This window comes from Balaenoptera borealis (assembly GCF_965194805.1).
Source record: "Balaenoptera borealis genome assembly, chromosome: 11".
Lineage (NCBI taxonomy): Eukaryota > Metazoa > Chordata > Mammalia > Artiodactyla > Balaenopteridae > Balaenoptera > Balaenoptera borealis.
This window is the reverse complement of record NC_138868.1, coordinates 6,717,486-6,744,869: the sequence shown is the minus strand read 5'-3', so window position 1 is coordinate 6,744,869 and position 27,384 is coordinate 6,717,486. Positions and strand designations below refer to the sequence as shown.

The window sequence follows — 27,384 nt, the reverse complement described above, 5'->3', positions numbered from 1 at the left end:
AGTTGGGCGCAGTCCCAGGGAGGGTGAGCTCCTGGGAGTCCACGGAGCCGAAGGCCTGCCGAGCCGTGCGAGGCACGTGGGTGGGAGACAAAGAGACCCTGGGAGCCCGTTGCTGGGATCTGTCCAAAAGGTGAGATTTTGCACGGAGAGGGTGGGTGATGGCTGGGGAAGGCGAGGAGGCCGGGGTGCAGGGAGCAGCCTCCCTTCATCCAGGAGGTGCAGGTGGGAGTGAGGTGCCCAGGAGCCGCTGCCCTGGGTCTCTGCATTCTCAGCCCGTTGGCTCAGCCTTGACAGAGTGCTTATGAGTAGAACCTCGTTAGTCCCGGATTCAGATCCTGGCTTCTCCACTTATTAACCTTGAACAAGTTCTCAGCTTCTCTCAGTTCTCTCATTTGTAAAACAGGGCCTAGTTATTACCTGTGTTAGTTATATGTACTAAACTCTATGTACGAGTTATACCTATTAGTTAGGGTAAAGGGTTAATGTAACAAACTCAATACGTATAGGTTCAAATACAATAGAAATTTATTTCTTGCCCACGTAAGGTTCATAATGGGGTTTCTCTGCTCATTGGGCCGTGCTTCTCCAAGAGGGACTTCCGGGCCCAGGCTCCTTCCATCTTGTGGCCCCACCACCCTCAACTCATGGCTTTCAAAGTCACTGCGGAAGGGGGAGCCTCAGCCCGCGGAGGTTTTCCTGGGCCAGGGCTGGAAGTGGTCCCATTGCCTCTGTTTACTTTCCCACTGGAGCTGTCACAGGGTCCCACCCGAGGGAGGCTGGGGAAGGTGGTCTAGCCAACCTGGGTGACCAGCCAGCTTCTGCCGCAGGACCTCATGGGCCATTGGGAAGGCCCTGACCCAGCCTTTGACGAGTGTTAGGAGTGCAGCCTGCTGAGTCAGAGGGCAGGGGCCCCAGGGAGACAGTGCTTCTGGCTGGGCCTGGCCTCTGGGTGCTTTCTGGGAATGGGAAAAGATGGCTCTGCCCTGCCCTCTGGGTACCACTGGGCACCGGGAGGGGGCAGCCTGTCAGTACCCCATCTGCAGAGCTCTTCCTGGGAACCAGGTGATTGTCATTCTTTTTTTTAATTAATTAATTAATTAATGTATTTATTTATTTATTTATGGCTGTGTTGGGTCTTCATTTCTGTGCGAGGGCTTTCTCTAGTTGCGGCAAGTGGGGGCCACTCTTCATCGCGGTGCGCGGGCCTCTCATTATCGCGGCCTCTCTTGTTGTGGAGCACAGGCTCCAGATGCGCAGGCTCAGTAGTTGTGGCTCACGGGCCTAGTTGCTCCGCGGCATGTGGGATCTTCCCAGACCAGGGCTCGAACCCGTGTCCCCTGCATTGGCAGGCGGATTCTCAACCACTGCGCCACCAGGGAAGCCCCTGTCATTCTTTATTGTCTGTCCACTGGGGAGCCTTGAGCCTGAATGCCTCAGCCCGGCATCGACTGTGCCCCAGGGTGTAAGTGTGACCAGTGTGTGAAAGAGGGAGCAGCTTCTGAGGCCAGCGTGGCAGCCGGGGACTGTGACCCTCCTGTGAAGAGTATGGACCCCCCCTCTCCCTGCCAAGTGGAAAGCCCCCCCTCCACAGCCCATTTAAGGATCCATTCAGCAGACGTTTATTAAGCACCCAACATCATCACCCAGCAGGGAAGTGAGATACCACAGTCACCCACCAGAAGCCAGAAACTAAGAAGTCTGGGAATTCCCTGGTGCTCCAGTGGTTAGGATTCCACGCTCTCACTGCTGCGGGCCCGGGTTCAATCCCTGGGTGGGGAACAAAAATAAATAAATTAGATAAATAAACAAAAAGCTCTTTTATTAAATAAATAAAATCTGATACCACCTATACTAGGGTAGAAGTGGCGACACCAGAAATTACACTGCTGAGGGGAATGGCAGTGGGTGCAACCACCTTAGAAAACGGTTTGGAGGAAAAAAAAAAAGAATTCCCTGGTGGCGTGGTGGATAAGACTTCACACTCCCAATGTAGGGGGCCCCGGGTTCGATCCCTGGTCAGGGAACTAGATCCCACATGCATGCCGCAACTAAGAGTTTGCATGCCGTTAACTAAGACCCCACACAACCAAATAAATAAATATTTAAAAAAAAAAAAAGAAGAAAGAGAACGCTTTGGCAGATTCTCATCGAGTCTATCAACATACGCTTCCGTGTGACACGGTGATGCCACTCCTAGGCATACGGCCACCAAAAGACACGTACAAGAATGTTCCTAACCCCCAATTGGAAACAATCCAAATCCGATTAACAAGAGCATGAATAAATAAATGATAGGATAATATATAATAAAACAGAAACACAAAAGAACAAACCACTGTGACACGCAGTATCAGGGCGAATCTTGTAGACATTATGTTGTGCAAAAGAAACCTAACAAAAGAGTACATGCTATGACATAATTCATTTAAATAAAGTTCAGGGACAGGTGAAACTAACCGATGGTGATGGAAGTCAGTATAATGATTACCTTGGGCTGGGGGCTGATGGGGGGGGCACTGGGAAGCCTTCTGGAAATGTTCCATAGCTTGAACTGGGTGGTGGTTATATATAAAAATATACTAAGCTGCACACTTAATGATACACGCACCTTTATGATACAACATAAAAACTTTATTTTATTTACATGTCTGTTGAGAACCTACTGCACACCAGATACCATTCTAGGTAGTGGTGATTACACGAAGCGTTTCTTGGAGTTCATTTCTGATGGGGAGAGACAGACAATAAAGAAGATAAATAGTAAGTCAGATGGCGATAACGTGTACTGGGGAAAAGAAAGCATAATAAAGGAGTGGGGAATCCCAGGCAGGACAGGACGGGTGGCCCCAGCCATTCTATGCAGCGTTCAGGGGAGACTGATAAGGTGAGATTTCAGTAGAAAGCCCTATTAAGTGAGGAGTGTGCAGGCCACAGGCTATCTGTGGGGAAAGAGCAGAGGGGACAGTGCCAGCAAAGGCCAGGATTGAGATTTGATCCGGTCAGCTTTCCCTGTGGTCTCCCCCAGCTCCCACTTCCTCATCCACCACCCGGGACCCAAGTCAGGAGGCACCAGGCCTGTACTCAGCCCACCTTGGCTAAGGGGTGTCCTTCTGGCATTGACGGCCCCTCAGGGTCCCAGAAGCTTCGTGGAGGGAGAGGAGGTAGTGGTGTGGGCTCCTCCCCCACACCTGCCCCCGGGGCTGCCAGACCTGGAGGCCCCAGGGGCTAGAGGAGGAGGTGAGGGGGAAGGAGAGAGAGATAAGGGGTGGGAGTGACCTCACCCACAGCCCACTGGCCTGGTGGACTGATCTGCAGCGCTGTGTATCTGACTGCAGCATGGCCCTGCGCTTGTTGTATCTGAGTCCACTCTCTCAGAGAGGTGTTCTCATCACCTCCCATTTTACAGAGGAGGAGACTGAGGCTCAGGAAGTGGGACGAGTGCCCCGAGTTTGCTCATTGGCACAGAGACAGGCAGGGGCTTGTACACAGGCCTGCCTAGGGGTCCAGAGTGTGGGGAGGTGGAGTTCTGAGGTCGCCCCTTTCCTTCTCGGGTGTGGTAAGCTTGTCTCCAGGACGTGGATGGGACCAAGTTCCCACTCTTCTAGGCTATAGGCACTGCGGCAGGGGAATGGCACCTGTGATCCAGGTGCTCCACCAGGGGCCTGGTCCTTCCTCTCCCTGGGCAGAGTGTTTGGTGAGAGTGGCAGGTAGTTCTGGTCTCTCTCAGGGGGCTCTTTGTAGCTGGGGAGTGAGGCAGGACCTGGGCGACACTCCCCTCCCATCACCAGAGTGAGCTTTCTTTATTCTGAAATCATGTCCTTCCTATTTTGTGTGCTTGTGTGTGTTCAAATGTTATTTTTAGAAATGGAATAAGGGCTAAGATTTCTGCACCCACCCCAGTAATCAGAAAGCTACAAAGGAAAACACAAGATCTCACATGAGACCCGTCAGATTGGCAAGAACAGAAAGTCAGATAAGGGAATTCCCTGGCTGTCCAGTGGTTAGGACTCCACGCTTCCAATGCCGGGGCCAATCCCTGGTCGGTGAACTAAGATCCCACTAGTGCCAAAAAATAAAAAAAATTAAAAAAGGAAGAAAGTCAGATAAAACTGATGGCTGGTGGGGAGGTGGGTACACAGAAGTCTGGTGCTTCTGGTGGGAGTGTAAACTAGTGGGCATGTTTGAAAGGTCAGTATGACAGCTAAGTGACTTCCGGCAGTTCCACTCGTGGGTAAAACCTCTCACAAAGAGAAAGACATGTCCTAGGCATGGTTAGAGGTGGTGAAGTATTACAGGCTGCCAAGCTGTCTGTCACTGGGGTGCTGCATGGCAGGTAGCAATGTGGACAAAGCTTCAACGTATCAGAAAAACGAAAAATGCAGAACAAGATCTATAGCACAGCAGTTTTTATGGAAAGTCAAAACACAGACAAGCACAGCAATGCCGAATATTTCTGCCATTTATTCTGTGACCTTGGGCCAGTGACTTAACCTCTCTGTGCTTCAGTTTCCTCATCTGTAAAGTGGGGGCTATAATAGCACCTCTTGGGCTTCCCTGGTGGTGCAGTGGTTAAGAATCCGCCTGCCAATGCAGGGGACACGGGTTCAATCCCTGGTCTGGGAAGATCCCACATGCCGCGGAGCAACTAAGCCCGTGAGCCACAACTACTGAGCCCGTGTGCCACAACTACTGAGGCCCACGCACCTAGAACCGGTGCTCTGCAACAAGAGAAGCCCCTACTCGCTGCAACTAAAGAAAGCCCGTGTGCAGCAACAAAGACCCAACTCAGCCAAAAATAAAATAAATAAATTTATATATATAAAAAAAATAATAGCACCTCTTTCGGGGACGTATGATGAATAAATGAGACGTGACATATAAAGTGCCTAGCACATGGTAAGCTCTCAATAAATGGTGCCTGTAATTGACACAGATGGAAATAAATGCCTGGAAAGCAGACTGGAAGGACATGTGCGAGACACACAAGAGTGGGGTGCTGTGGGGAGCAGGAATGGGATTGGGGATGGGCTGAAGGGGAAAGTCCATTTTATTTAATTAATGTATTTATTTTGGCCACGCCTCGCGGCTCGCAGGATCTTAGTTCCTCGACCAGGGATCGAACCTGTGCCCCACGCAGTGGAAGTGCGGAGTCCTAACCACTGGACCGCCAAGGAATTCCCAAGGAAAGTCCATTTTAAAGGAAGGCTTTTCAGGACCCTGGTGATGCCTGAAGTGCTCAAACCAAGGAGATGAACAGCTAAGTCTATGCACCCCATGTTTAAAGCAAAACCAAAAAATATTGTCAATTGTCATCTTCAGAATGGGCCAGATGAATTGATCCTCCTAGACAGTGTCCTATAAGGACAAGTAAACAGTGGCCCTGCAGTGTTCTTGGGGTCATAGGTATTTCCTTCCTTCACTCACTCGACAAATATTTCCTGAGCACCTACTCTGTGCCAGGCGCTGCTCTGGCCTCTGGGGAGGAGAGCACAAAAGAAAAAGGTCAACCTGCTCCGATGAACAAATGTGCAAACAACCAGTTTGGGTGGGGGCTGCCGGTGAGGCCAGTGTGTGGAAGCAGCAGCCAGCAGGTGTGCGGGGGCCCTGGCCATTGGAGTGCTCACCCTTCCTTGTTCCTGTGAGGGGCTGGGGTGCTGCCCTTGTTTCCAGCCACTGATTCTCTCCCACCCCTGCCCTGTGCCTGGTGTTGGTTTCACTTTCCCCTTCCCCTAAATTCTCTGAGTTTTGTTTCTGTCTGTGGGTTCCCCGCGCCCACGCACCACCTTTGTCTGGAGTTACACCTGAAGTAGCAGGGAAGCCGAACAGTTTTGAGGCGGGGGACAGAGGATGAGGTAGGGGCCGGGGCCTCCATTGCTCCTCCAAAGGCCCCACTTCATCACTTACCTGGTCCCATCTCCTCCTCAGGATCCACCTCCCTACCATACTCCAGGGAGCAGAGCCCTCACCCCCACCAAGGAGTCTGGGCTCTGGGCTCATACTCCTTGTATGTATTTTGGTTCTAGCACCACCCCTTACCAGCCTTGTGGCTTTGAGCAGATAACCCGACCTCTCTGTGCCTCAGTTTCCTTATTATAAAATGGGCCTCATAAAAGGGTTGTTAACAGAGATATTTATAGAGATCTTCTGACCACCTGCTTAGTGCCAGGCTGTGCTAGGTGCTGGCCTTAGGCTGTGAACAAACCCAGTTTCTGGTCCCCGTGTACCTGACCCAGTGAAAGCACGGAGTCCTAACCACTGGGCCGCCAGGGAATTCCCTTTAACCAGTTTTAAGTGAACAGTTCAGTGGCATTAAGTACTGTCACATTGTGCAACCATCACCATTCTCCATCTCCAGAATTTTTTTCACCATCCCAGACTGAAACTCTATTCTCATTGAACACCAACTCCCCAGTCCCCCCTTCCCACAGCCCCTGGTAACCACTGTGCTACTTCCTGTCTCTATGTCATCGACTATTCTAGGCATCTTATGTAAGTGGAATCATACAATATTTATCCTTATGTGTCTGGTTTATTTCACTTAGCATAAAGTCTTCAAGGTTCATCCATGTTGTAGCATGTGTTAGAATTTCTTTTTAAGGTTGAATACTAGTCTATGAATGTATATACCATATTTTGTTTATCCATTCATCCCTCCGTGGACATTTGGGTTGTTTCCTACTTTTGACTGCTGTGAATAATGCTGCTATGAACATGGATGTACAAATATCTATTCCAGTCCCTGCTTTTAATTTTTTGGGGTATACATGCAGAAGTGGAATTGCTGAATACAGTAATTTTGTTTTTTTGAGGAACCACTCTACTGTCTTCTCAAAGCAGCTGCATCATTTTACATTCCCACAAGTGATACACAAGGGTTCTGATTTCTCCAAATCCTCACTGACACTTGTTATCTTTTGTTTTTGTTTTTTGCATTTCCCTGATTGCTAATGATACTGAGCACATTTTCATGTGCTTATTGACTCTTTGTATATGTATATTCTTTGGAGAAATATCAATTCAAATTCTTTTTCCATTTTTTAAAAAATATTTATTTGTTTGCGTGGGGTCTTAATTGCGGCAGGCGGGATCCTTAGTTGTGGCATGCAAACTCTTAGTTGCGGCATGCGTGTGGGATCTAGTTCCCAGACCAGGGATCGAACCCGGGCCGTCTGCATTGGGAGCATGTAGTCTTAACCACTGCACCACCAGGGAAGTCCCCTTTTTTTCAATTTTAAATTCGGTTATTTGGGTTTTTATTGTTGAATTGTGAGAGTTCTTTATGTATTTTGGATACAAGTCTTTTATCAGATATATTATTTGCAAATATTTTCTCCCATTTTGTGGGTTGTCTTTTCACTTTTTTGATGGTGTCCATTGAAGCACAAAAGTTTTTGTTTCTTTTTAATTTATTTTATTGAAATATAGTTGATTTACAATGTTGTGTTAATTCCTGCTGTACAGCAAAGTGATTCAATTATACTTATATATTCTTTTTCATATTCTTTTCCATTATACTTTATCACAAGATATTGAATATAGTTCCCTATGAAGCATGACAGTTTTAAATTTTGATGAAATAAATTTTTTAATTTTTAATTTTTTAATTTTTTAATTATTTCTTTGCAGGATCTTAGTTCCTCGACCAGGAATGAACCCAGGCCCCGGGCAGTGAAAGTGCCGAGTCCTAACCACTGGACACCAGGGAATTCCCAGGTGAAATCTAATTTATCTATTTTTTTCTTTTGTTACTTGTGCTTTTGGTATCATATCTGATAAACCATTGCCTAATCCATGGCAATGGTTTATTAGATATGACTGTTTTTTTCCTAAGAGTTTTAGTTCTTACATTTAAATCTATGATTCATTTTGAGTTAATTTTTGTATATGGTATAATGTAAGGGCCCAACTTCTTTCTTTTGAGTATGGAAATCCAGTTGTCCCAGCATCATTTGTTGAAAAGACTGGTCTTTTCCCACTGAATGGTCTTGGTACCCTTCTCTAAAATCAATTGACCATAAATGTAAGGGTTCCTATTTCTGGACCCTCAATTCTATTCCATTGATCTATATGTCTATCCTAATGCTAGTACCACACTGTTTGGGTTATAGTAGCTTTGTACTGTTTTCAAATCAGGAAATGTAAGTCTTCTAACTTTGTTCTTTTTCAAGATTGTTTGGCTACTGTGGGTCCCTTGACTTTGCATGGAAATTTTAGGATCAGCTTGCCAATTCCTGTAAAAGGCAGCTGAGATTTTGATAGGGATTGAGATAAATCAGTTTGGAGATATTGTCATCTTCTGGGGTTTTTTAATTGACAGATATTTTCTCCTGTTATTAATCAGATTTTCCTCCTTCTTTGTATGTATATTAATTTTTTATTGGATGCCAAACATTGTGAATTTTACATTATTGATCTGGATTTATTGAATTCCTTTAAAGAGTGTTGTACTTTTCCTGGCAATTTGGTTGTTACTTGTGGGTTAGTTTGATCATTTCAAGATTTGTTACAAGCTCTTTTATGGTGAGTCTAGAGTAGCCTTCATTAAGGGCTAAACCCATAGCCCTGCTGGGTTCTCTACTGAATTCTCTGTGTATTCTGTGAGATTTCTTTACTCTGGAGATAATCTTCCTATAAAGATTTGTAGTCCTGTGTGAGCTCTGGGAATTATTCCTGCTTCCCTTTCTCAGGGATTACAGTCCGTTGCTACCAGTTTTCTAACATCTGAAATTAGTTGTTTCATATACTTTATCCAGTTTCTTAGTTGCTTGTGGCAAAAGGATCCACTTTACTTGCTCACGGCCAGGATCAGAAGTCCTCCTGTCTCCTCTGAACTCCCCAAGTCCTTTTCCCTTCCCTCTCCCAAAATTATGCTCATGCTCTGATTTGGATTATAATTGTGTGTGCATGTTTTATCTCCCTCATTGGACTGTGACCATCTCAAGGGCAGGGGGGCTTATCTTATTGATAGCTGCATCTACAGGTTGTTTCATAGGGTCTGTCACACGGTAGACATGTTTTTGTGCTTTGGTTTGCCCTGCCCCTCTCTTCCTTCAAGACACCTCAAATCACGTCACCATCTTTTTAAAAATGAATTTAATTAATTAAAAAATTTCCTTTTGGGCTTCCCTGGTGGCACAGGGGTTAAGAATCCACCTGCCAATGCAGGGGACACGGGTTCGAGCTCTGGTCTGGGAAGATCCCACGTGCCGTGGAGCAACTAAGCCCATGCGCCACAACTACTGAGCCCACGTGTCACAACTACTGAAGCCCACGCACCTAGAGCCCATGCTCCGCAACAAGAGAAGCCACCACAATGAGAAGCCCGCGCACCACAGCGAACAGTAGCCCCACTCGCCGCAACTAGAGAAAGCCCGCGTGCAGCAGCGAAGACCCAACACAGCCAAAAATAAATAAATAAAATCAATAAGTTTATTTAAAAAATTTTTTCCTTTTAAAAAGTTGAAGTATAATTGACTTACAATATTATATTCGTTTCAGGTGTACAACATAGTGATTCAATATTTTTATAGATTACATACCAAAGTAATTATACTACTGACTATATCCCTGTGCTGTACATTACATCCCTGTGTCTTATTTATTTTATAACTGGTAGTTTGTACCTCTTAATCCCCTTCACCTAGTTTGCCCATACCCTACCCCACCCCCTCCCCTGGCAACCACTAAGTTGTTCTCTGTATCTGTGAGTCTGTTTCCTTTTTGTTATATTTGTTTGTTTGTTTTATAAATTTCACACATAAGTGAAAACATACAGTATTTGTCTTTCTTTGTCTGATTTATTTTACTGAGAATACTCTCCAGGTCCAACCATGTCACAAATGGCAAGATTTCATCTTTTTATGGCTAATATATATATGTATATATATATATATATATATACATATATATATATATGTATATATACACACACACATATATACATATGTATCTCACATCTTTATCCACTCATCTGTCAAAGGGCGCTAGATTGCTTCTATATCTTGGCTCTTACAAATAGTGCTGTAATGAACACTGGGGTGCATGTATCTTTTAGAATTAGTGTTTTTGTTTTCTTTAGATAAATACCCAAGAGTGGAATTGCTGGATTGTGTGGTAGTTCTATTTTTAATTTTTTGAGGAACCTCCATACTGTTTTCTATCCTTAGAGAATTGCTCCTCCCACTCCACCCAGGAGGTACCACCAGGACTGTGATTGGTCCGGGGTGGCCATGAAACTCAAGGCAGGATGTGTCAGAATCCTTCCCTGGGTTTTTGCTACCTGGATATGTGGGAAGAGTCCTCTCTCTACTCTGGTGACAAAAGTCCAAGGACAGATACCTGGTGCTGCCTGCAACCAACATCCCCATTAGAGTGAATGAAGCCAACAGAGAGAGAGAAATGAAGATGAAATGAGGAAGAGAGTAAGACACACACACACACACACACACACACACACACACAAGGGACTCAAGTCTCTCAATCCAGGCAAAATTGAGGTCAGGCCCTTTTTATGATTTAGTAAAATAATCCAATTACTTATTTTATCCTTTTGACTTAATTTAGTTCTGTCAATTGCAAACCAAAGGGACCTAACTAGTACAAGGCATCTCCATATATTTGCTGAATGATGGAATTAATTTGCATACCTGCCTCATTCCCAATGTATGTGAGGTAGCGTCTGACAAGAACAAGGAAGATAAAATCTTAAAACAGAAATGGAGGGAATTCCCTGGTGGCGCAGTGGTTAAGACTCCGCGCTCCCAATGCGAGGGGCCCGGGTTCCATTCCTGGTCAGGGAACTAGATCCCACATGCATGTCGCAATTAAGAGTTCACATGCCACAGATCAGGAGCCTGCGAGCTGCAACTAAGACCCAGCGTAACCAAATAAAACAACAACAACAAACAAACAAAAACCAACAGAAATGGGGACTCAAGAGAGCAAGAACATCAAAATATAAATACGCAGGTCTATTATTAAATAAAGCCCATAAAGTGCTCTATTAATTGAACATCAAATTTGGCTCTGAGCTTCCTGGCAGCCAAAGCAAAAAGGGAGATGTAGTAACTTACATTTTTTTCCCCCCTTGGAGATAACAGAACCTACAAGTTCCTCAGGGGAAAGAAAATTTTCCTAGTCTTTAGCCACAAAGGAAAAGTTTCAGATGGGGCTCTGTAAGCAGGTACTGAGGCCAACGTCAGCCACATTCCATCAGTCAAAATCTGTAATGAGCCTTCTACATCTGGTCCTTGGAGTATGGGCCTAGGTAACACGTGAGGTTGCCAAATTTCATTGTCAACTTGGTCAGCCTTGCCTTGACCTCTCAGTGGCTCTTGTCACAGTTGGTCACTCCCTCCTTTTTGAAACACTGTCTTCATTTGGCTGGGAGCCCTTGCTCTCTGAGCTCACTTCCTCCTCACTGGCCTCTCTTGTCTGTTGTCCGTGGCCATGTCTCCCCGTCCTCCCCTGACCTCTAAATGGTGGCAGGCCCATGCTCAGTCTCCAGACCTCTTCTCTTCTTTCCTCTCTCTGCCTCTCTGGCCCAAGTCCTCCGGTCCCTCTTCTGGAGGACGGTTCCTCTTTCCACCCTGACCCTCCAGGCTAAACTCTACACAGCAGAGAGAGCTTTTAAAAACCTAAATCAGGAACCCTGCCCACCTGTGAATGGCTGCAGAAAAGAAGAAATTAACACGTCCCCTCCCCGATGCTGGCCAAGCCACGCAAAGCTAATAGCCTTTTTACTTTACTTCCTCACTTGCCCCGCATATCTGTTCTATAAAAGAAACTGGCATCCAGACCCCGATAAGATGGTTTTTGGGGCACACTAGCCCGCCATCTTCTCGGTCTGCCGGCTTTGTGAATAAAGTCGCTACTCCTTGCCTCAAAGAAAAAAAAAACACACAACAACCTAAATCAGGGACTTCCCTGGTGGTTCAGTGGTTAACACTTTGCCTGCCAATGCAGGGGGTGTGGGTTCGATCCCTGGTCAGGGAGCTAAGATCCTACATGCCTCGAAGCCAAAAACAAACAAACAAACAACCCCCGTAAAACAGAAGCAATATTGTAACAAATTCAATAAACACTTTAAAAAAAAATGGTCCACATCAAAAAAAATCTTAAAGAAAAACCAAAAAAAGCCCTGAATCAGCCCCCATCACTTCCTCCCCTCAAAATCTTCTACTGTGATGGCTACTGTGATGATACAAGATGCGTGCGATATAATAAAGGATAATTTGTCTCCCAATGTCCCTCTAAAATTCCAAAGGAAACTTGTCTCTATGTCCTCAGATGAAGTCGTGACTTTCTGTGCCATGTTTCTTCACAGTGCTGGCCAGTTCCCACCATGGCTCCGCAGCCTTTCTGGAAGTCTCCTGTACCCTTGATCCACTGGGCTGCCAAGACTTCAGGGAGCCCATCTCAAGCTCTCCAGACAGCTTCCTTGAAACAATTCTCCCAGATTTGGGATTAGAAGGCAGACCCCAGCCCTAGTCCCTGAGGCGAGTGTTGGGACTCCCTTTCTAAATCAATCTCATCACAAAATTTCCCTCCCAGAATCCACCCTCCCAACCCTTTATAATCTTGAAGTAGACCAGGGGTTTCGCGTGGCAAAATGGGTCTTCTAATATCCTCTCACACTTTCCATCATGCTTAGGACAAATCCCAAGACCTGCCCGTGGCCACTGGGCCACATGACCTGACTTCTGAGCCCACAGAGAAGTTTAAAATGCCATAATAACAAAGAATATTACAGAAACTGACACAGCAGTGTAAAGCAACTATACTCCAATTTAAAAAAAAAGAATGTTACAAATAATTGTATGTCACAAAAAATAAAAACTTAATCAAAGTGAAGGCCTTTTCAGAAAAGTGTGAAACGCCAAAATAGGTACAAAAATATCAAAAACTTCAATAGATCAATAACCAGTAAAGAAAATTATAATCTAAGACTCCAGTGCCAAAGAGTCCCAGTGGAGTCCACCAGACTTTCAAGGAACAGATAGATGGTCCTTATCTTATACCAGTTGTTCCAGAAAACAGAATGAGAAAAGGCTGCCTGCTTCCTCAGGTGACTCCCAAACCAGATAAGGACAGTATCAGAAAAGGAAAAGTGTAGAGCATTTCACTCTGAACACAGATGTTAAATTATGATCTAATAGTGTAAAATATAGAAGAATGCCCCACCTAGGGGTAGGGAAAGGACTTCTTAAGACATCCAGAATGCAAACCCTCATTCAAAACATTTGTGGATCTGACCACATCAAAATTAAGGATTTCTGTTCCACAAGGCTATCAGAGATAAAGTTGATAGATAGCTGGTTGCAATCTAGTGAATGAAGGACTCCTGCAAGTTAATAAGGAAAAGCCAAGAAACACAGTAGAGAAATGGCCATGAACAGAAACAAGCAGCTCACAGAACTGGCCCAAAGGCAAAAAATTAATGAAGATGGGGTCAAAGAAGTAATCAGCACAATTCAGTTAAAATTACAATGAGATACCATTTTTTTTTAATTTATTTTTTTGTTCATTTTATATATACATATATGTATTTTTCTTTTGGCCACGCCACATGGCATGCGGAATCTTAGTTCCCTGACCAGGGATCGAAGCTGTGCCCCCTGCATTGGGAGCACGGAGTCTTAGTCACTGGACCTCCAGGGAAGTCCCTAAAATTTATTTTTTTATTGAAGTATAGTTGATTTACAATGTTGTGTTAATTTCTGCTGTACAGCAAAGTGACACAGTTATACACATATATACTTTTAAAAAAATATTTATTTATTTATTTGACTGCATCCGGTCTTGGTTGCGGCACACAGGATCTTCGTTGCAGCATGCAGGATCTTTTGTTGGGGCGCGTGGGCTTCTCTCTAGTTGTGGCGCACGGGCTCAGTTGCCCCGTGGCACGTGGGATCTTAGTTCCCCCACCAGGGATCGAACCCGCATTCCCTGCATTGGAAGGCAGATTCTTAACCACTAGACCACCAGGGAAGTCCCATATATACATTCTTTCTTGTATTCTTTTCCATTATGGTTTATCCCAGGGAGATACCCTTTTATAACCATCAGGTGAGTAAAAATTCATAAGGTGAATACTGATGTTTGGTGAGGGTGTGGACCGACAGAACCCCTTATCACTTTTGCAGGCATATAAACTGGTACAGCTTCTTTTTCAAGCAATCTAAAAAGAGATATACATTTGTTTCAAGATCCCACACTCTCAATCCTTGGTAAATAAGCCCCAGAAATTCTCGTGCAGGTGTACAAAGAGGCATATACAAGGGCATTGACTGCAGTGTCCTGTGTGGAAACTGGAGTTGGGGGCAACGTTGGCATCCAACCTCAGGGGAATGCATAGTAAAGCGTAATGGAAGCAAACTACAGAACGTTAGGCAACAGTCAGAAACAACAGTCAGACAGCTTCTCAAAACGTGGCGTTCAGAGAGAAGAGTAAGGAACAAAAATGAGGTCAACAGCATAATACATTTATATAGACTAAAACAACCAATGCATGAACATGATATTAAATATTTCACAGATCCATTCATACTTAAGTGAGATGGGAATGAAGAGCAAAGATATAGGAGAAAAAATGCTAAACCAAAACAAGAGATTGACCTTGTATCCATTGGTGATTCTCATACACTGTGAAATAAGGAACATAATCAACTCAGCGCCCTGTGCCCGAGGACCAGAAGAGAAATGTGCAAAGCATGCGAACAGGGAATTCACAGAGGAAGCACAAATGGCCCATAAAGATAGGAAAATATACGAATCTCACAAATAATGAAGGGAATGCAAGTTATAGCAACGAGTTCATCTTTTTTCATCTATGAGATTGACAAAGAGGTTTTTTTAATATGGAATGCTTCACAAATTTCCATGCCATCCTTGTACAGGGTCCATGCTGGTCTTCTCTGTGTCGTTCCAATTTTAGTATATGTGCTGCTGACGTGAGCACAAGAACGATTTCTTTCAATTATACTATGTTTTGCTGGTGAGGGTGTAAACACTGTGGATTGAAATCTATATTGATTGAGCATTTGGGGACAGTGATTAAGCATTATCAGAATTAAATTGCTGACAGCCAGCAAGTTTGCTTAAAGGAACTTATCTTGCAGAAATACCTCATGTGCAAAGGCGCATTTCCAGGGATGTCACTGCTGCAATGTCTGTCCCAGGGAAGCTAGCAGAAGCTGTGTGTGTGGTTGACAGGAGGAGATGAGTTTAGTACATCATGTCAGACATATGGTGACAACCAGTGTGAAGGCTGAGGTGGCTCTGCATGTACTGACATGGAAAGATAAGCATAATATACTATTAAGCAAAAAAAGTATGATGTCACTTTTGTTGAGAAATTACACACACACACATGCAAAATCACAAGACATTAAAAAGGTCCACGGTTTCAGGTCTGTTTTGGCATCGAAGGCCAAACATAAGTCAATAGTTCAAGGGCTCCCATGTTCCGAAGCAGGTGCTTGTGGTGGGACCTGCAGGTAGATGGGGCAGATGGATCACACAGGACCTAGTAGGCCATGGTAAGGACTTCGGCTTTTACTCCTCAAGAGATGGGATCCCGGGAATTCCTTGGCAGTCCAGTGGTTGGGAGTCGGCGTTTCCACTGCAGGGGGCCTGGGTTCCATCCCTGGTTGAACTAAGATTCCACAAGACGTGCGATGCAGCCAAAAAGAGATGGGGGGAGGAATCCATTGGAGGGTTTTAAACAAAGACAGGACAGGCTCCGGTCTTAACAGGATCACTCTGGCTGCTGCGTAGAGAACAGACTTGGGGCAAGAGCAGAAGCTGGGCGCAGGGGTTACTGCAGTGATCCGGATGAGAAGGGGTGGGGGCTTGGGGGAGCGTGCTAATGGTGGTGGAGGGGAGAAGTGGCTGGATTCTGCGTGTATTCTGAAGGCGGCAGCAGCAGGGTTTGCTAGTGCTTGGGGTGTGGGGTGTGAAGGAAAGAGAGGAGTCCACAGTGACGCCAGAATTCTGGCATGAGCAGCAGGAAGGATGGATGTGGCCTTGACTGAGATGGGGCAGATGGAAAGCCTGAATTTCAACATGTCAAATTAATTAATATGCTTATTCATCATCCAAGTGGAGTTGTCGAACGGGCCGTTGGATGTGAGTCTGGACTTTGCGGGAGAGGTCAGGGCTGAGATGTGTAAACTTGGGCAGAGCTGGAAGGTGATAGATGGCTTTTAAGGTTATCAGACTGGAGGAGCTCACTTGAGGAGTGAGTGTGGCTGGAAAGGTCTGTAGACCCCTCGTGAAAATATTGACCTGAGGAACCCAGACCCGTCCTCTGCCAAGGAAGGAAGTAGCCCAGAGTTTGTCCAAAAAATCAATTCGGTGGGGTCTGGAGGGGACTTGCTCTCTGAAAATGCAGCAGCCCACACACTTGCCCTCCACCTGGGGTCCCACGGGTGACATTCAGCAGAGGAGGTGGATGGGCGGGGCTGACAGCCCACCAGAAAGAGCAGAGTTGACCTATTTTGAATGGAAAAGATTTCACCTGGAGCGTTATTTAGGTTGTTCAGTGAAATGTGCTCATTACAGAGGTACTACTGGGATGGAGTCTGCAAGCAGACAGGGAGGGGTCCACAGCAGCAAAGCTCTGAGCAAAACATGCCCGTAGGGCATCTGCTGGGATTTACTTCCACGAGCAGTCTCACCGAGGCCACACTGTTGGCTGATTAATAACAACTCTTACCTGGCAGTTGTGACGAGCTGTGGAAATGTTCCATGATGCATGTGTGTATATATTAACTGATTTAATCCTTGCCACAGCCCTAGAAGGTAGACACTATTATAACCAGCCCCATGTTGCCCATGAGGAAACAGAGAAGGTACGTGACACGTGGACGGGCTGGGATCTCAACCCCGGTGCTTCCTCTGTTTGTTTCGTTTTTTTTTTTTTTGGCCATGCCCTGCGGCTTGCGGGATCTTAGTTCCCCCACCAGGGATCAAACCCGTGCCCCTGCAGTGGAAGCGCGGAGTCCTAACCACTAGACCGCGGGGAAGTCCCTTTCCTCTGTACTCCTGACCACTGTGCCCCGCTGCCTACCAATAGTCATCAGTCATTTTTAGCAGTTTTAACCAACATTTACCGAGTGTGTTGCCTTTGTGATTTCATTGAATCCTTGCAACAAACCTATGGGATTCCAGTCTGGCAGGGGGAGAAGTGACTTGCCCAAGGTCACAGAGCCGGTGAGAGGCTAAGCCACGCTACTCCATCTCCAGGGCCTCAGCTCGGCACCATGTCCCTACACTGCTGGTCATAGTGGTCAGCTCCGGGCATCTCATGGGGATTTACCATGTCAAGGCTTTTTGGCGAAGCTTAGAAGTTTGGAATAAGAGTTGCAAGTTCTCCCTCCAGAGCCTCCTCTGTGCTCTGGTTTGCCTGCTGCCTTGTTCCTGGACGTGGTGTTCAACTTCCTGGCCTTTCCTGTCCTGTCAGGGCCTGGGAGGGTAAGTGGTTTGAACAAGGTCTTGTTGTGAGGGTTCAGTTTGCCCCTTACATGGCCTCAGCAGGGGCTGAGGGGCAGCAAGGAGGCAGGCGGAGGGAGAGGGACACGGCAGGCGCCATCTGCCATCTTCATAGGGTGTGAGGACCCTTTGAGATGGAGAGTCCTGAGACCCCTTTGATAGATAGATGGTGAAACACAGGCTGAGCAAGGGCAGGGGAATTGTACTAGGTCAACGGGGAGCCCTGCAGAGTCAGGAGCAGAGGCAGGCCTTGGCCCTGGATCTCTGGACTCCCAGGCCTGGACTCTTTCTCAGCATCCTGCCCAACTCTCCCCTCCGGAAGGAAGTAGGCCTTATATATACCCTTCCTGGCCTGCTTTTGCCAGAGCCCTTGAGACTGGCTGAGGACTGGTTGCCATAGAGATGGTGGGACAGGCAGTTCCAAGGTTGGCAGATGCGGGGCGGGGGAGGGGGATGGGACAAGACACCAATATGCTAAACGCCCACCCCCACCGACAGTTGGTCAGGACCGCATCGGGGAGACCAGGGCAAGACACACCACAGCAGGCTCCAGGGACGGCCACACGTCTGCTCAAGCTTCTCTCAAGCATCCCCCAAGCTGAGCAGGTGAGGGGGGCCCCTTGGGGGGATAGCCAACTGCCCAGAGGCAGGTTGGCTCTCTGGGGTGGGGAGGCCAGGGCTGAGGGAGGCCCTTGAGACGCCACGAGACTGGAGCTGAGGCCCAGGTGAGAGTCAGGGAGGCCCCAGGTGGGCAGGGACTATAGGGAGGCCTGAAGGATGTGGGGTGAAGACAAGGATGATGCCCAGGGATGACTCCCAGGCTTCTGATGGAGGAATTTCAGCAACACTGTGGGAGGATCAGGATTTCGGGAAAGACAATGAGTTTTTCCCACTTTGGCTTAGTAAGTCCAGGGCCCTATGGGGCATTCAGAAGAGCTATCCAGAGCCCAGAAGCAGTACAGTGCAATGGTGACAAATCTGGACTCTGGGGACAGACTCAACACATTCAGGTCCTGGCTCCACTTACCGGCTGTGTGACCTTAGTCAAGTGATTTCACCTCTCTGAGCCCCAGTGTTCTCATCTGCATGACAGGGGTGATAGCGAATATCTACCTCCTAGGAACCTTGGGAAGGTTAAACGAGTTAATACTTGAAAGTCCTGAGCACCCAGTAGGTGCTCAGTAAATAGCAGTTGTTGCTATTTTAATATTAATAATTCAGGTCATGATCAGTCAGTTTCAGTGGTAACAAGGGCCCAGAGGGGCCAGCCTGGACAGAAAAGGAGGGTCCTGGGACTTCCCTGGCAGTCCAGTGGTTAAGACTCCGAGCTTCCACTGCATGGGGTGTGGGTTCGATCCCTGGTCAGGGAACTAAGATCCCACATGCCGCGTGGCACAGCCATAAAACAAACAAACAAACAAAAGAACAGGAGGGTCCCCTGGGAGAGCTGCTCAGAGCTGGGCCTCCTCTCCTGCCTTTGCCCAGGGGAGTCTTGGGAGCAGTGATGGTGTAATTCAGGGCCAGCAGCAGAGGTCTCAGAGCGCAGGGCAGACGGCAAAGAAGGACCGGAGGCTCAGGGGCCGGAACAAGAAAGGGCAAGGCTCTGCTGAGGCTGAGGAGTAAGCAGCTGCGGAAGGGCCGGGGGGGTGCTGGGTGCCAGGCCCCACTGGGGGCCAGCGCACAGACCCTGACCCCTGCCCCCTGCCCTCTCCCTCCTCAGTCTGGTCCCCTCTCCTCCTCGGAAACCCTCCTTCCCCTTCCAGTGGGCCTGGGAGAGCTTCACCACAGATGGCCGGGCTCCGCTTCAGCCAGGCTCCACCTCGGCCCCTGGCCACCAAGCCCTGCCCTTGCCCCTGGTGGTCCATCGGCACAAGTCCAGGCGCAAGTCCACGGCCAACATCCCGGAGGCCCATGGCTTCTGCCGGAAGACAGAGGCGCCAGATCTGGAGAGGAGACAGCAGCTCAGGGCCTGTAGCTGCATCCCCATCCCTCCCGGAAAAGCAGGGGGCCAAGAGCTGGAGCTGCCTGGGAAGAGCTCAGAATCGGGGTCAGAGTCCGAGGAGGCCGAGCCGGAAGGCCTGGGCGCTGAGGAGGCCGAGAGGGGCCTGAGCCCTGGGGAACTGCCCCAGCTCCCCAGAAGGGGGTCGATCTTGGAGGAGGAGCCATTTGCAGAGGCCACAGAGGAGGCCGAGGAGGGGGAGCACAGGGTCCCCCAGAGAAGGAGGGCTAGTTCTCGAAGAAAGGGGCGGAATTCTGGTGAGGAGGCCTGGGACGAGAGTGAACTGCAGAGCCAGGGGAGCGGCTCTAGCTCCAACAGCCTCCGAGGACCACAGAGGAGGAGGCCAAGGGCCAGGGAGCTGGAGGGGCCGTGGGACCTGGAGAAGCTGCAGAGGCAGCTGCAGCAGGAGTTGGATTGCGGTGAGCGTGGGGCTCAAGGCCCGGGTTCCCCCACGAGGCCGCGCAGTGTGGAGAGGGGCTGGAGCCGGCGACCTGGCTGGGCTGGGCTGGGCTGCGCTCCAGGTGCGGGGAGGGGTTGCCCAAGGGGCCAGGAGAGACAGCAGTGCCTGATTTGTCCCTCTGTGGACAGGTCCTGAAAAGCTGCCCTGGAAGCCATCGTGGGCTGCTGTTCAGGCCTCCCGCTGGAGCAGGAAGGCCCATGCCTTGGGAGCTGATGAGACTTTCCTGTTTGCAAACTTCCCTAACCGCACCTTCCACAAACGACAGGAGGCCACCAGGTGAGGCGGAGAAGAAGGAGGGCGGGAGCGAAGCACAGGGACTAGAGAAGGAGCTAGTTCTTCAGGAGACGGTCATTCATCCTCTCATTCGTTCCTTCATTTATCCATTCACCAGCCTTTCTGATCATCCAATCATCTGTCCATCCATCCACCATCCATCATCCATCCATCCATCCATCCATCCACCATCCATGCATACATCTGTCTGCTTGGCCAACTGTTTATTGACACAAGCCAGTTTTCATTCACTTCCCATCTTCTATCCATTCATTAATTTATTAGCTAAGTGATTAACGCAACATATATCAGGTATCTGCTCATGGGTCCTCAGGATATAAAGGTAAAAAGACTTGGTTTCAGCCCTAAGAAGCTCAAGGTCGGCTGGAAAAGGAGACAGATGGGCAAAATAGCGACAATGGCAGAAGAGTTAGATCATTACTATACTTAGGGCTTGAACAAGAGACAGTGGGAGCAGAGGGGAAGACAGATGGGGGCTGTTGACAGTGTCTAGGTGAGGGTTGATGAGGGCTTGGACCAGATGGCCATGTGAGTAAAGAGAGGGGGATTTATTTAAAAGATATTTGGAGGCTGGCTCAGTGGGCCTCGATGACAAGTTAGAAATGGTAGGTGAGAATCCATTCAGCATCCTGATAGCACCCTTCAAGTCTTATCCTGTTATCCTTCCTTGAGATCTTTCCATGCTTCCCAGTGCCCTTAGGACAAAGCCTAGATTCTTTGGTAAGGTGTTGGGCTGTCTGTCCATCCCTTTGTACAGATTGAGGGCTCCTCCATGGAAGATGCCAGCTCTTTTATTTTTTTTTAATATTTATTTTATTTATTTATTATTTTTTTGGCTGCATTGGGTCTTAGTTGCGGCATGCGGGATCTTTTGTTGTGGCGCGCGGGCTGCTCTCTAGTTGTGGCGTGCTGGCTCCAGAGCACGTGGGCTCTGTAGTTTGTGGCACGCAGGCTTTCTAGTTGAGGCGCCTGGGTTCAGTAGTTGTGGCGCACGGGCTTAGTTGCCCTGCAGCACGTGGGATCTTAGTTCCCCAACCAGGGATCTAACCCGCTTCCCCGGCATTGGAAGGCAGATTCTTTATCACTGGACCACCAGGGAAGTCCTGGTGCCAGATCTTTTTGATCACAGCCCCCGTCTGGCACCCTAAAAGGACCTGGCACATAGTTGGTGCTCAATAAACATGTGCTGAATGTGTGTCTGCATCTACCCCTCTGTTTGTCTATCTGTCTATCTTTCTATCTGACCATGATTCAGTTGTGCATGAACTCATCAATACTGAGTTTCTGTCTGTGTTAGGCACTGTGCTAGGTGCTGGGGATACATTGATGGTGAAGAGGACAGACAAAGGATCCTGCTCTCATGAGGCTTACATTCTACTTGGGAAGAAGGATAATTAATAAAGAAATGAAGAAAATGTATAGCTAGAGATAGAAAGTCCCTGGGAGGTAGATGGGGTGCTGAGGTCTCATTTTCTCTGACCTTTGAGCAAAGACCTGATTGACCAGAGGAACTGACCATCAGATCTGGGGGAAGAACGTTCCAGGTGGATCTAGGTGCCGTCTATTCAGCCATCCACACCGTCCATCCATCCTTTCATCCACCCACTGATCCCATCACCATTTGTTTCTTTTTCCCATCCATTCATCCATCTGTCCCTCAAACCCGTAGGCATTACCCTAGCTCCTACCAGATATAGGGGTCAGAGAGAAAAAAAGATCTGGGCCCTCCCCTCAAGGAGAGCTGCTTTGCAAGCAGAAGTTGGCAATACAGGTGAGGTCATGGGTGTGTGTGCTGAGCTCCACAAGGCTAAGGACTGTCAGAGTTGGGGCACACCCCTGGCTGGAGTAGGCAGGAGGCTTCCAGGAAGAGTAGGGAAAGGCCTTGAGCTAGGCCCGAGGGCTGAGCCCCCCAGAGTCAGCCTGCATCCTGTCCAACTTCCACAACAAACCCCATTCCCCAGGCCCCTGGCTCTCTGGGCTGCAGCAGTCCCTCCCTCCAGGCCCCCATACGCCCCTACCTGCCCCTGGCCCTCCATGAGGCTCCTGGTTCCCTGCAGACTTCTCCCACCCCTCTTTCTTTCCTCTCCGCGCCCAAGAAACCGGCTGCAGGCCTGGGAGCGGCTGCAGCAGGAGGGGCGGCAGCAGGCCGAGCTGCGGCGGGCCCGGGAGCAGCGGGTACAGCGGCAGGTGGCTCACTGCCTGGCAGCCTACGTGCCCAGAGGGAGCCGGGGGCCGGGGGCTGCCCAGCGCAAGCTGGAGGAGCTAAGGTAGGGAGCCTGGGGCTGCGGGGGGCCTGGAGGCGAGAGCGCAGGGAGGCGGTGCTGGGTGTCAGACCAAAGGACCAAGGAGAACCTGCCCTCACCTTCCCACTGGCTGAGCTTCCAGGGCCATCCTCCCCTCCAGGTGGGCAGGTCGGGCCACTTTACAGATGAAGACACTGAGGCCTGGGAGGAGAAGGGCATGGGCCAAGGTCACCTTGTTAATAATAATAATTCCTGGACTTCCCTGGTGGCGCAGTGGTTGAGAGTCTGCCTGCCAATGCAGGGGACACGGGTTCGAGCCCTGGTCTGGGAAGATCCCACATGCCACGGAGCAACTGGGCCCGTGAGCCACAATTACTGAGCCTGTGTGTCCGGAGCCTGTGCTCCGCAACAAGAGAGGCCGCGACAGTGAGAGGCCCGCGCACCGTGATGAAGAGTGGCCCCCGCTTGCCACAACTAGAGAAAGCCCTCACACAGAAACGAAGACCCAACACAGCCATAAATAAATAAAATTAAAATAATAATAATAATAATAATAATAATAATTCCTGCAGCTGTCGAAGGCTGAAGTTTAAAATGTTCTACTTGCATTAGCACACTTTCAAATCTTGTTTTCTGATTTCAAATGCCAGGCATGCTTAGTATAAAAATTCTAATATTACAGAAAGGGTTCGTGGAGAATGTGAACAGTGCCTGTGATCCGGCTCCTGGAAACAGCCATTGTTCGTGGTCAGGGGAAGAGTCGTCTGTTTCATTTTCTTCCTATATTTTGATCATAAAAAAGCAAATTCATATTTAAAAGCAAATCTTTTTTAGATTCATAAGGGGCGAGTGAAGTAGGTATTATCACCACTCCCATAATTTTACAGATGAGGAAAGTCAGGCTTCAAGAGCTTAAATAATTTGTCAAAGGTCACAACACAGTGGCAAAGCTGGGATTCCAACCCAGGCAGCCATTCATCTGCCCTGCTATGCCGCCTCGGAGGGCTCAAATGCCCAATCTTCAGATAAAGTGCACCAGGATCTTCCCCCCAAAGCCCGAGCTAGGGAAACAGATAACTCAAATAAATGTGATCACCGATGCCATTGACACTGAGGACCTACGGGGTGCAGCTGGCACCAAGGCAGCCCTCTCATCCAGGGAGAAGCACTAGGTCAAGGTGAGTTGGGTGCTGCTGAGAGACCACAGGGTTCCTGCCCTGCAATGGGGCCACTGAGGACTCAGGGGGGCTCTGATCACCTACTCTTTGAGGCTCAGCCTTATCACCCCCAACTTTACAGATGAGGAAACCAAGACTCGAGAGGTCGCGTGTATTTTAAAGGAATCCTTGGCCAATGATCGGGGAGATGCCTTCTCCCTGCCGGACCTCAAGTTCATTGTTTTTTCACAAGGCAGGAAGCGGAAGGCTCAGACTCCAGTGGCAGACGTCAGTGAGAGAGGGTTCCAAATGCACTCCTTTCATTTTTGACTTGGGAGAGGATATTTCCCACGGGGTGTCTCAGCCCTTCCAGCCCATGAACTTTGCTCTGAGCTTCACGGGAGACTCTGCCCTTCCCAGGAGGGTGGGCACAAAAGATATCGCCCTGTGGTAGGGAAGCTCCGTACCTTACTTTTATTCTGAGACAGGGCTGACATCCACTGACATCACTTCCTTTCTCGCTTAGAGCTCCAAGACATGGGCTTCCTCTCAATTCTAACAGAAATAGCATCAAGAACAAAGCAGGAAAAATGTACACAACCTCACGGGCGAGACAGAGACTGAACGCAGCTCATGCTTCCCCCACTCCTCACTCCTTGTAACTGCTGTAAAATCCCCTCTTGAACAGTGAAGACTTCTCTTTGCAGTGACTTCTGTTCCTGGCCATGGTTTTCAAGTCCATCTTTTTCTCGAATGGAGGAAGTTTCCTTCCCTGGCGCATAGCCAAGGGGCCTGGCCCAGCAAGCCAGTGTTTTCCACAGGGCTCAGAACACTTGCCGGAAGTCCCAGCATGAGTTTTGGAGTCTTGTGTGCCTCTCCCCTCCCGTCCTGTCTGTGGGTGCTGCCACCACACCCTTCGGCCTCTCTCGTGTGCTCCGCAGAAGGAGGCCCGGTCCCGTGTGCGGTGTAGCCAGAGGTCCCCTCACTGCCAGGATGCACGACTTGCAGAGCAGACAGATTTCCGCCAAGCGCACAGACTGGGTTTTTGTAAATGGGATTGTGCTTCTCCAGTGGAACCTAGATCTTTCTGGGATGTGTTCTTTCATTTGCAATACATTTCTTTAGTTCCTCTGTCCCATTTTCTAAACTATCGGCTTATAAGAACCACAGAGAATGCTGGCAAGCTTGTCCCATTCGGGCTATAGCACAGAGAAGAAAACTGAACCCAGAGCCCAGACTGGGATTTTGCCCAAAGCCACAGCCAACAGTCACGGCGTCTCCTCACAGGCACACTGTGAGAGGGTGCAGGGGTGGATGTAGAGAGGGGAGGGCTGTGCATGCAGATGTCCAGTTGCTCAGAAGACAGTGCTGGCCCCTCTCCCTTGGGGATGGCTGGGAGGAGGGCCGAGCCTGGCACCGCCTGCAGACCTGGGTTCAGCGCTCAGTCCCTCACTTCCCAGCTGTGCAACCTTGGATAATTCCCTTGACCCTCCTGAGCCTCAGGCGTGTCATGGGTAAAATGGGACAGATGATTCCCACCCCACTGACCTCAGGAGGAATCCAGGGCAAGGATGGAAATCAAATGGTTTTGTAAGGCTAAGGGCAGGAGGACAGAAACAGAAAGTTCTTAATGAGGACAAGTGGGCTCAGGAGTGGGGACGGCTCGTGTCCACGGTTAGCTGCCCGGAGGCCCGTCTCCCCGCAGGCGCCAGGAGCGACAGCGCTTTGCTGAGTATCAGGCAGAGTTGCAAGGTATCCAGCATCGGGTGCAGGCCCGGCCCTACCTGTTCCAGCAGGCCATGCAGGTGAGGCTAGCACCTGGGCAAGCATGTGGCTCCCCGAGAACAGAGCATCTCACTGGCCGAGTGGGTAGGGAGATGAGGTGGGAGTGGGCCCCCTTAGGTGGGACCCCTGGGCTGCTGCCCATCTGGAAGCCCTGGGACCCCCTCGGTAAGCAGAGCCTGTGTCCTCAGCAGCCCAGGTGAGAGAGGAACCCCGCTTCTCTCTCCTCAGGCCAATGCCCGGCTCACTGTGACCCGGCGCTTCTCCCAGGTGCTGTCGGCACTGGGACTGGATGAGGAGCAGCTGCTGGCTGAGGCAGGAAAGGGGGATACGGAGGGCACCCCCAGGAAACCCAGGTGAGGCCCAGCTGTGGGGAGAAACGGCATGGTCACCAGCACTCTGCCCTGCAGGGCCTCATCCAGCTGTCACCCCGCCCTGGGGAAAGGCCGAGGGGACTCCTTGGGCAGCCACATGGATCCACCGTGAATTCAGTCCTGCCCCGTCCACCCCCTGGCCTGGAGGACTCTGTCTAGCTTTCGCAGTCAGCAGGGCCTTCCCCAGGCACTGTCCTCCATGTCACCCAAGGAAGGCAGGGCCAGGGTTATTTTCCCCACTTCTGATGAGGAAACTAAGGACCCCAGGGGTAGGGTCTTGCCCAAGGACACAGGAATGAATAAGCAGCAGAGCCTGTCTGGGAACGTGCAGCCACCTGAGCGGCCACACATCAAGCCCCCACTGTGGGCTTGTGCCACGCTGGTCACTCCACGTACCCTTATGCTTTAGAACAACTTGGGGCAGAGCAGGGGTTATGAGGCTTGAGGAGGGGAAGTCACTTGCTCAGGGTCACACAGCATAGGAGTCAGATTTGAATCCACAACATCAGTGATGATGGCCTTTCCCCTTCTACAGCCCAGGTCTCCTTGGTTATGGGGGTGGGGAGCTGCACAGCCCAATGGCCTCTATCTGTGTCTTCATCTTTAAGGCGCCACAGGTCAGTGGGAGTGAGAATGGAGCACTCTTCTCAGAGTCCCCCAAAGACAGAACCCACTGGCAGCCAGCCTGACAAGCACTCCGCCCCAAGCCCAGACCGAGAGTCCAGTCCCTGAGATAAAAATTAAATGCTTTGTGGAAAATACAGTGTGGAATTTCTGGTGGTAGTGGAAAGAGGCTGCAGGTTGGGAGTAGGTGGTGGCAGGTGGGTATGCAGCGCTCTTGGCTTGTCCCCAGGACAAGGAACTCTGGCTGTTCTGGATGCCCCCTCCCAGCACACACGGCTCTGCCTCTGCCCTGAGGACTGAGTGGGGCATCTCCAAGAGCGAGAGCGGCAACTCCTAAAAATGCTGGGTGCTGGAATTCAAGAGTGAATAGGACAGAATGGCTTCCGCCTTTGGGAACTCCCAGTCCTGTGGGGGAAGGGGGCGGACCTTTAAAGGGGCGCACGATCACACCGTAACAGACGGGCCGCCAGAACGGGCAACTGTGAGGCGGAGGTGTCAGGAGGGATTGTGTGGTCTGAGCTTATACACTTAAGTAACTTCAGGTTAGAGCCCCTCTCCTCAAGGGGAAAAAGAAAAAAAGCTCAAACACACGGACGTGCCAAATTTTACATTCAATTTCAGGGGACTCAGACACGCAGAAGCTCATCTCGCCCTCGGTAGCAGTCACAGGGCGCAAGTTAAAAAACCCAATCCAAGGAACGGGGGAAGGCAGAGTGTGCAGACAATACTAGTTGTAGGGGTTGGGAGGAGGCTGGACTGTGGAGCTGGGGGGTCTCAGGAGGAGAACACGCTCGTCGTTCAACACCTGATGGAGCCACGACCCCAGGGAGTTCACTAGGAGGACGCCTACTGGAGCGGTGGGCGCTGCCGACGGAAAGTCCGTGAGGCAGTGATTGTCCCGTGATTGAGGGTGTGCAAGCGGAGGGAAGCCGGGGAGGGGCTTTTCTGCGTCGCCGAT

General features: G+C 49.3%; 1 protein-coding gene across 1 annotated transcript; it reads left to right on the top strand.

Moving 5' to 3' along the window:
• The first annotated feature begins 136 nt into the window (after positions 1 to 136).
• On the top strand, positions 137 to 26,633 carry TSGA10IP (testis specific 10 interacting protein). The gene is made up of 8 exons (XM_082341951.1): positions 137 to 18,099; positions 18,979 to 19,112; positions 19,214 to 19,911; positions 20,081 to 20,228; positions 22,343 to 22,513; positions 25,352 to 25,451; positions 25,660 to 25,784; positions 26,411 to 26,633. The coding sequence occupies exons 1-8, from the start codon at positions 17,896 to 17,898 to the stop codon at positions 26,532 to 26,534; spliced, it is 1,704 nt and encodes a 567-aa protein (XP_082198077.1). The 5' UTR covers positions 137 to 17,895; the 3' UTR covers positions 26,535 to 26,633.
• Positions 26,634 to 27,384: the final 751 nt, after the last annotated feature.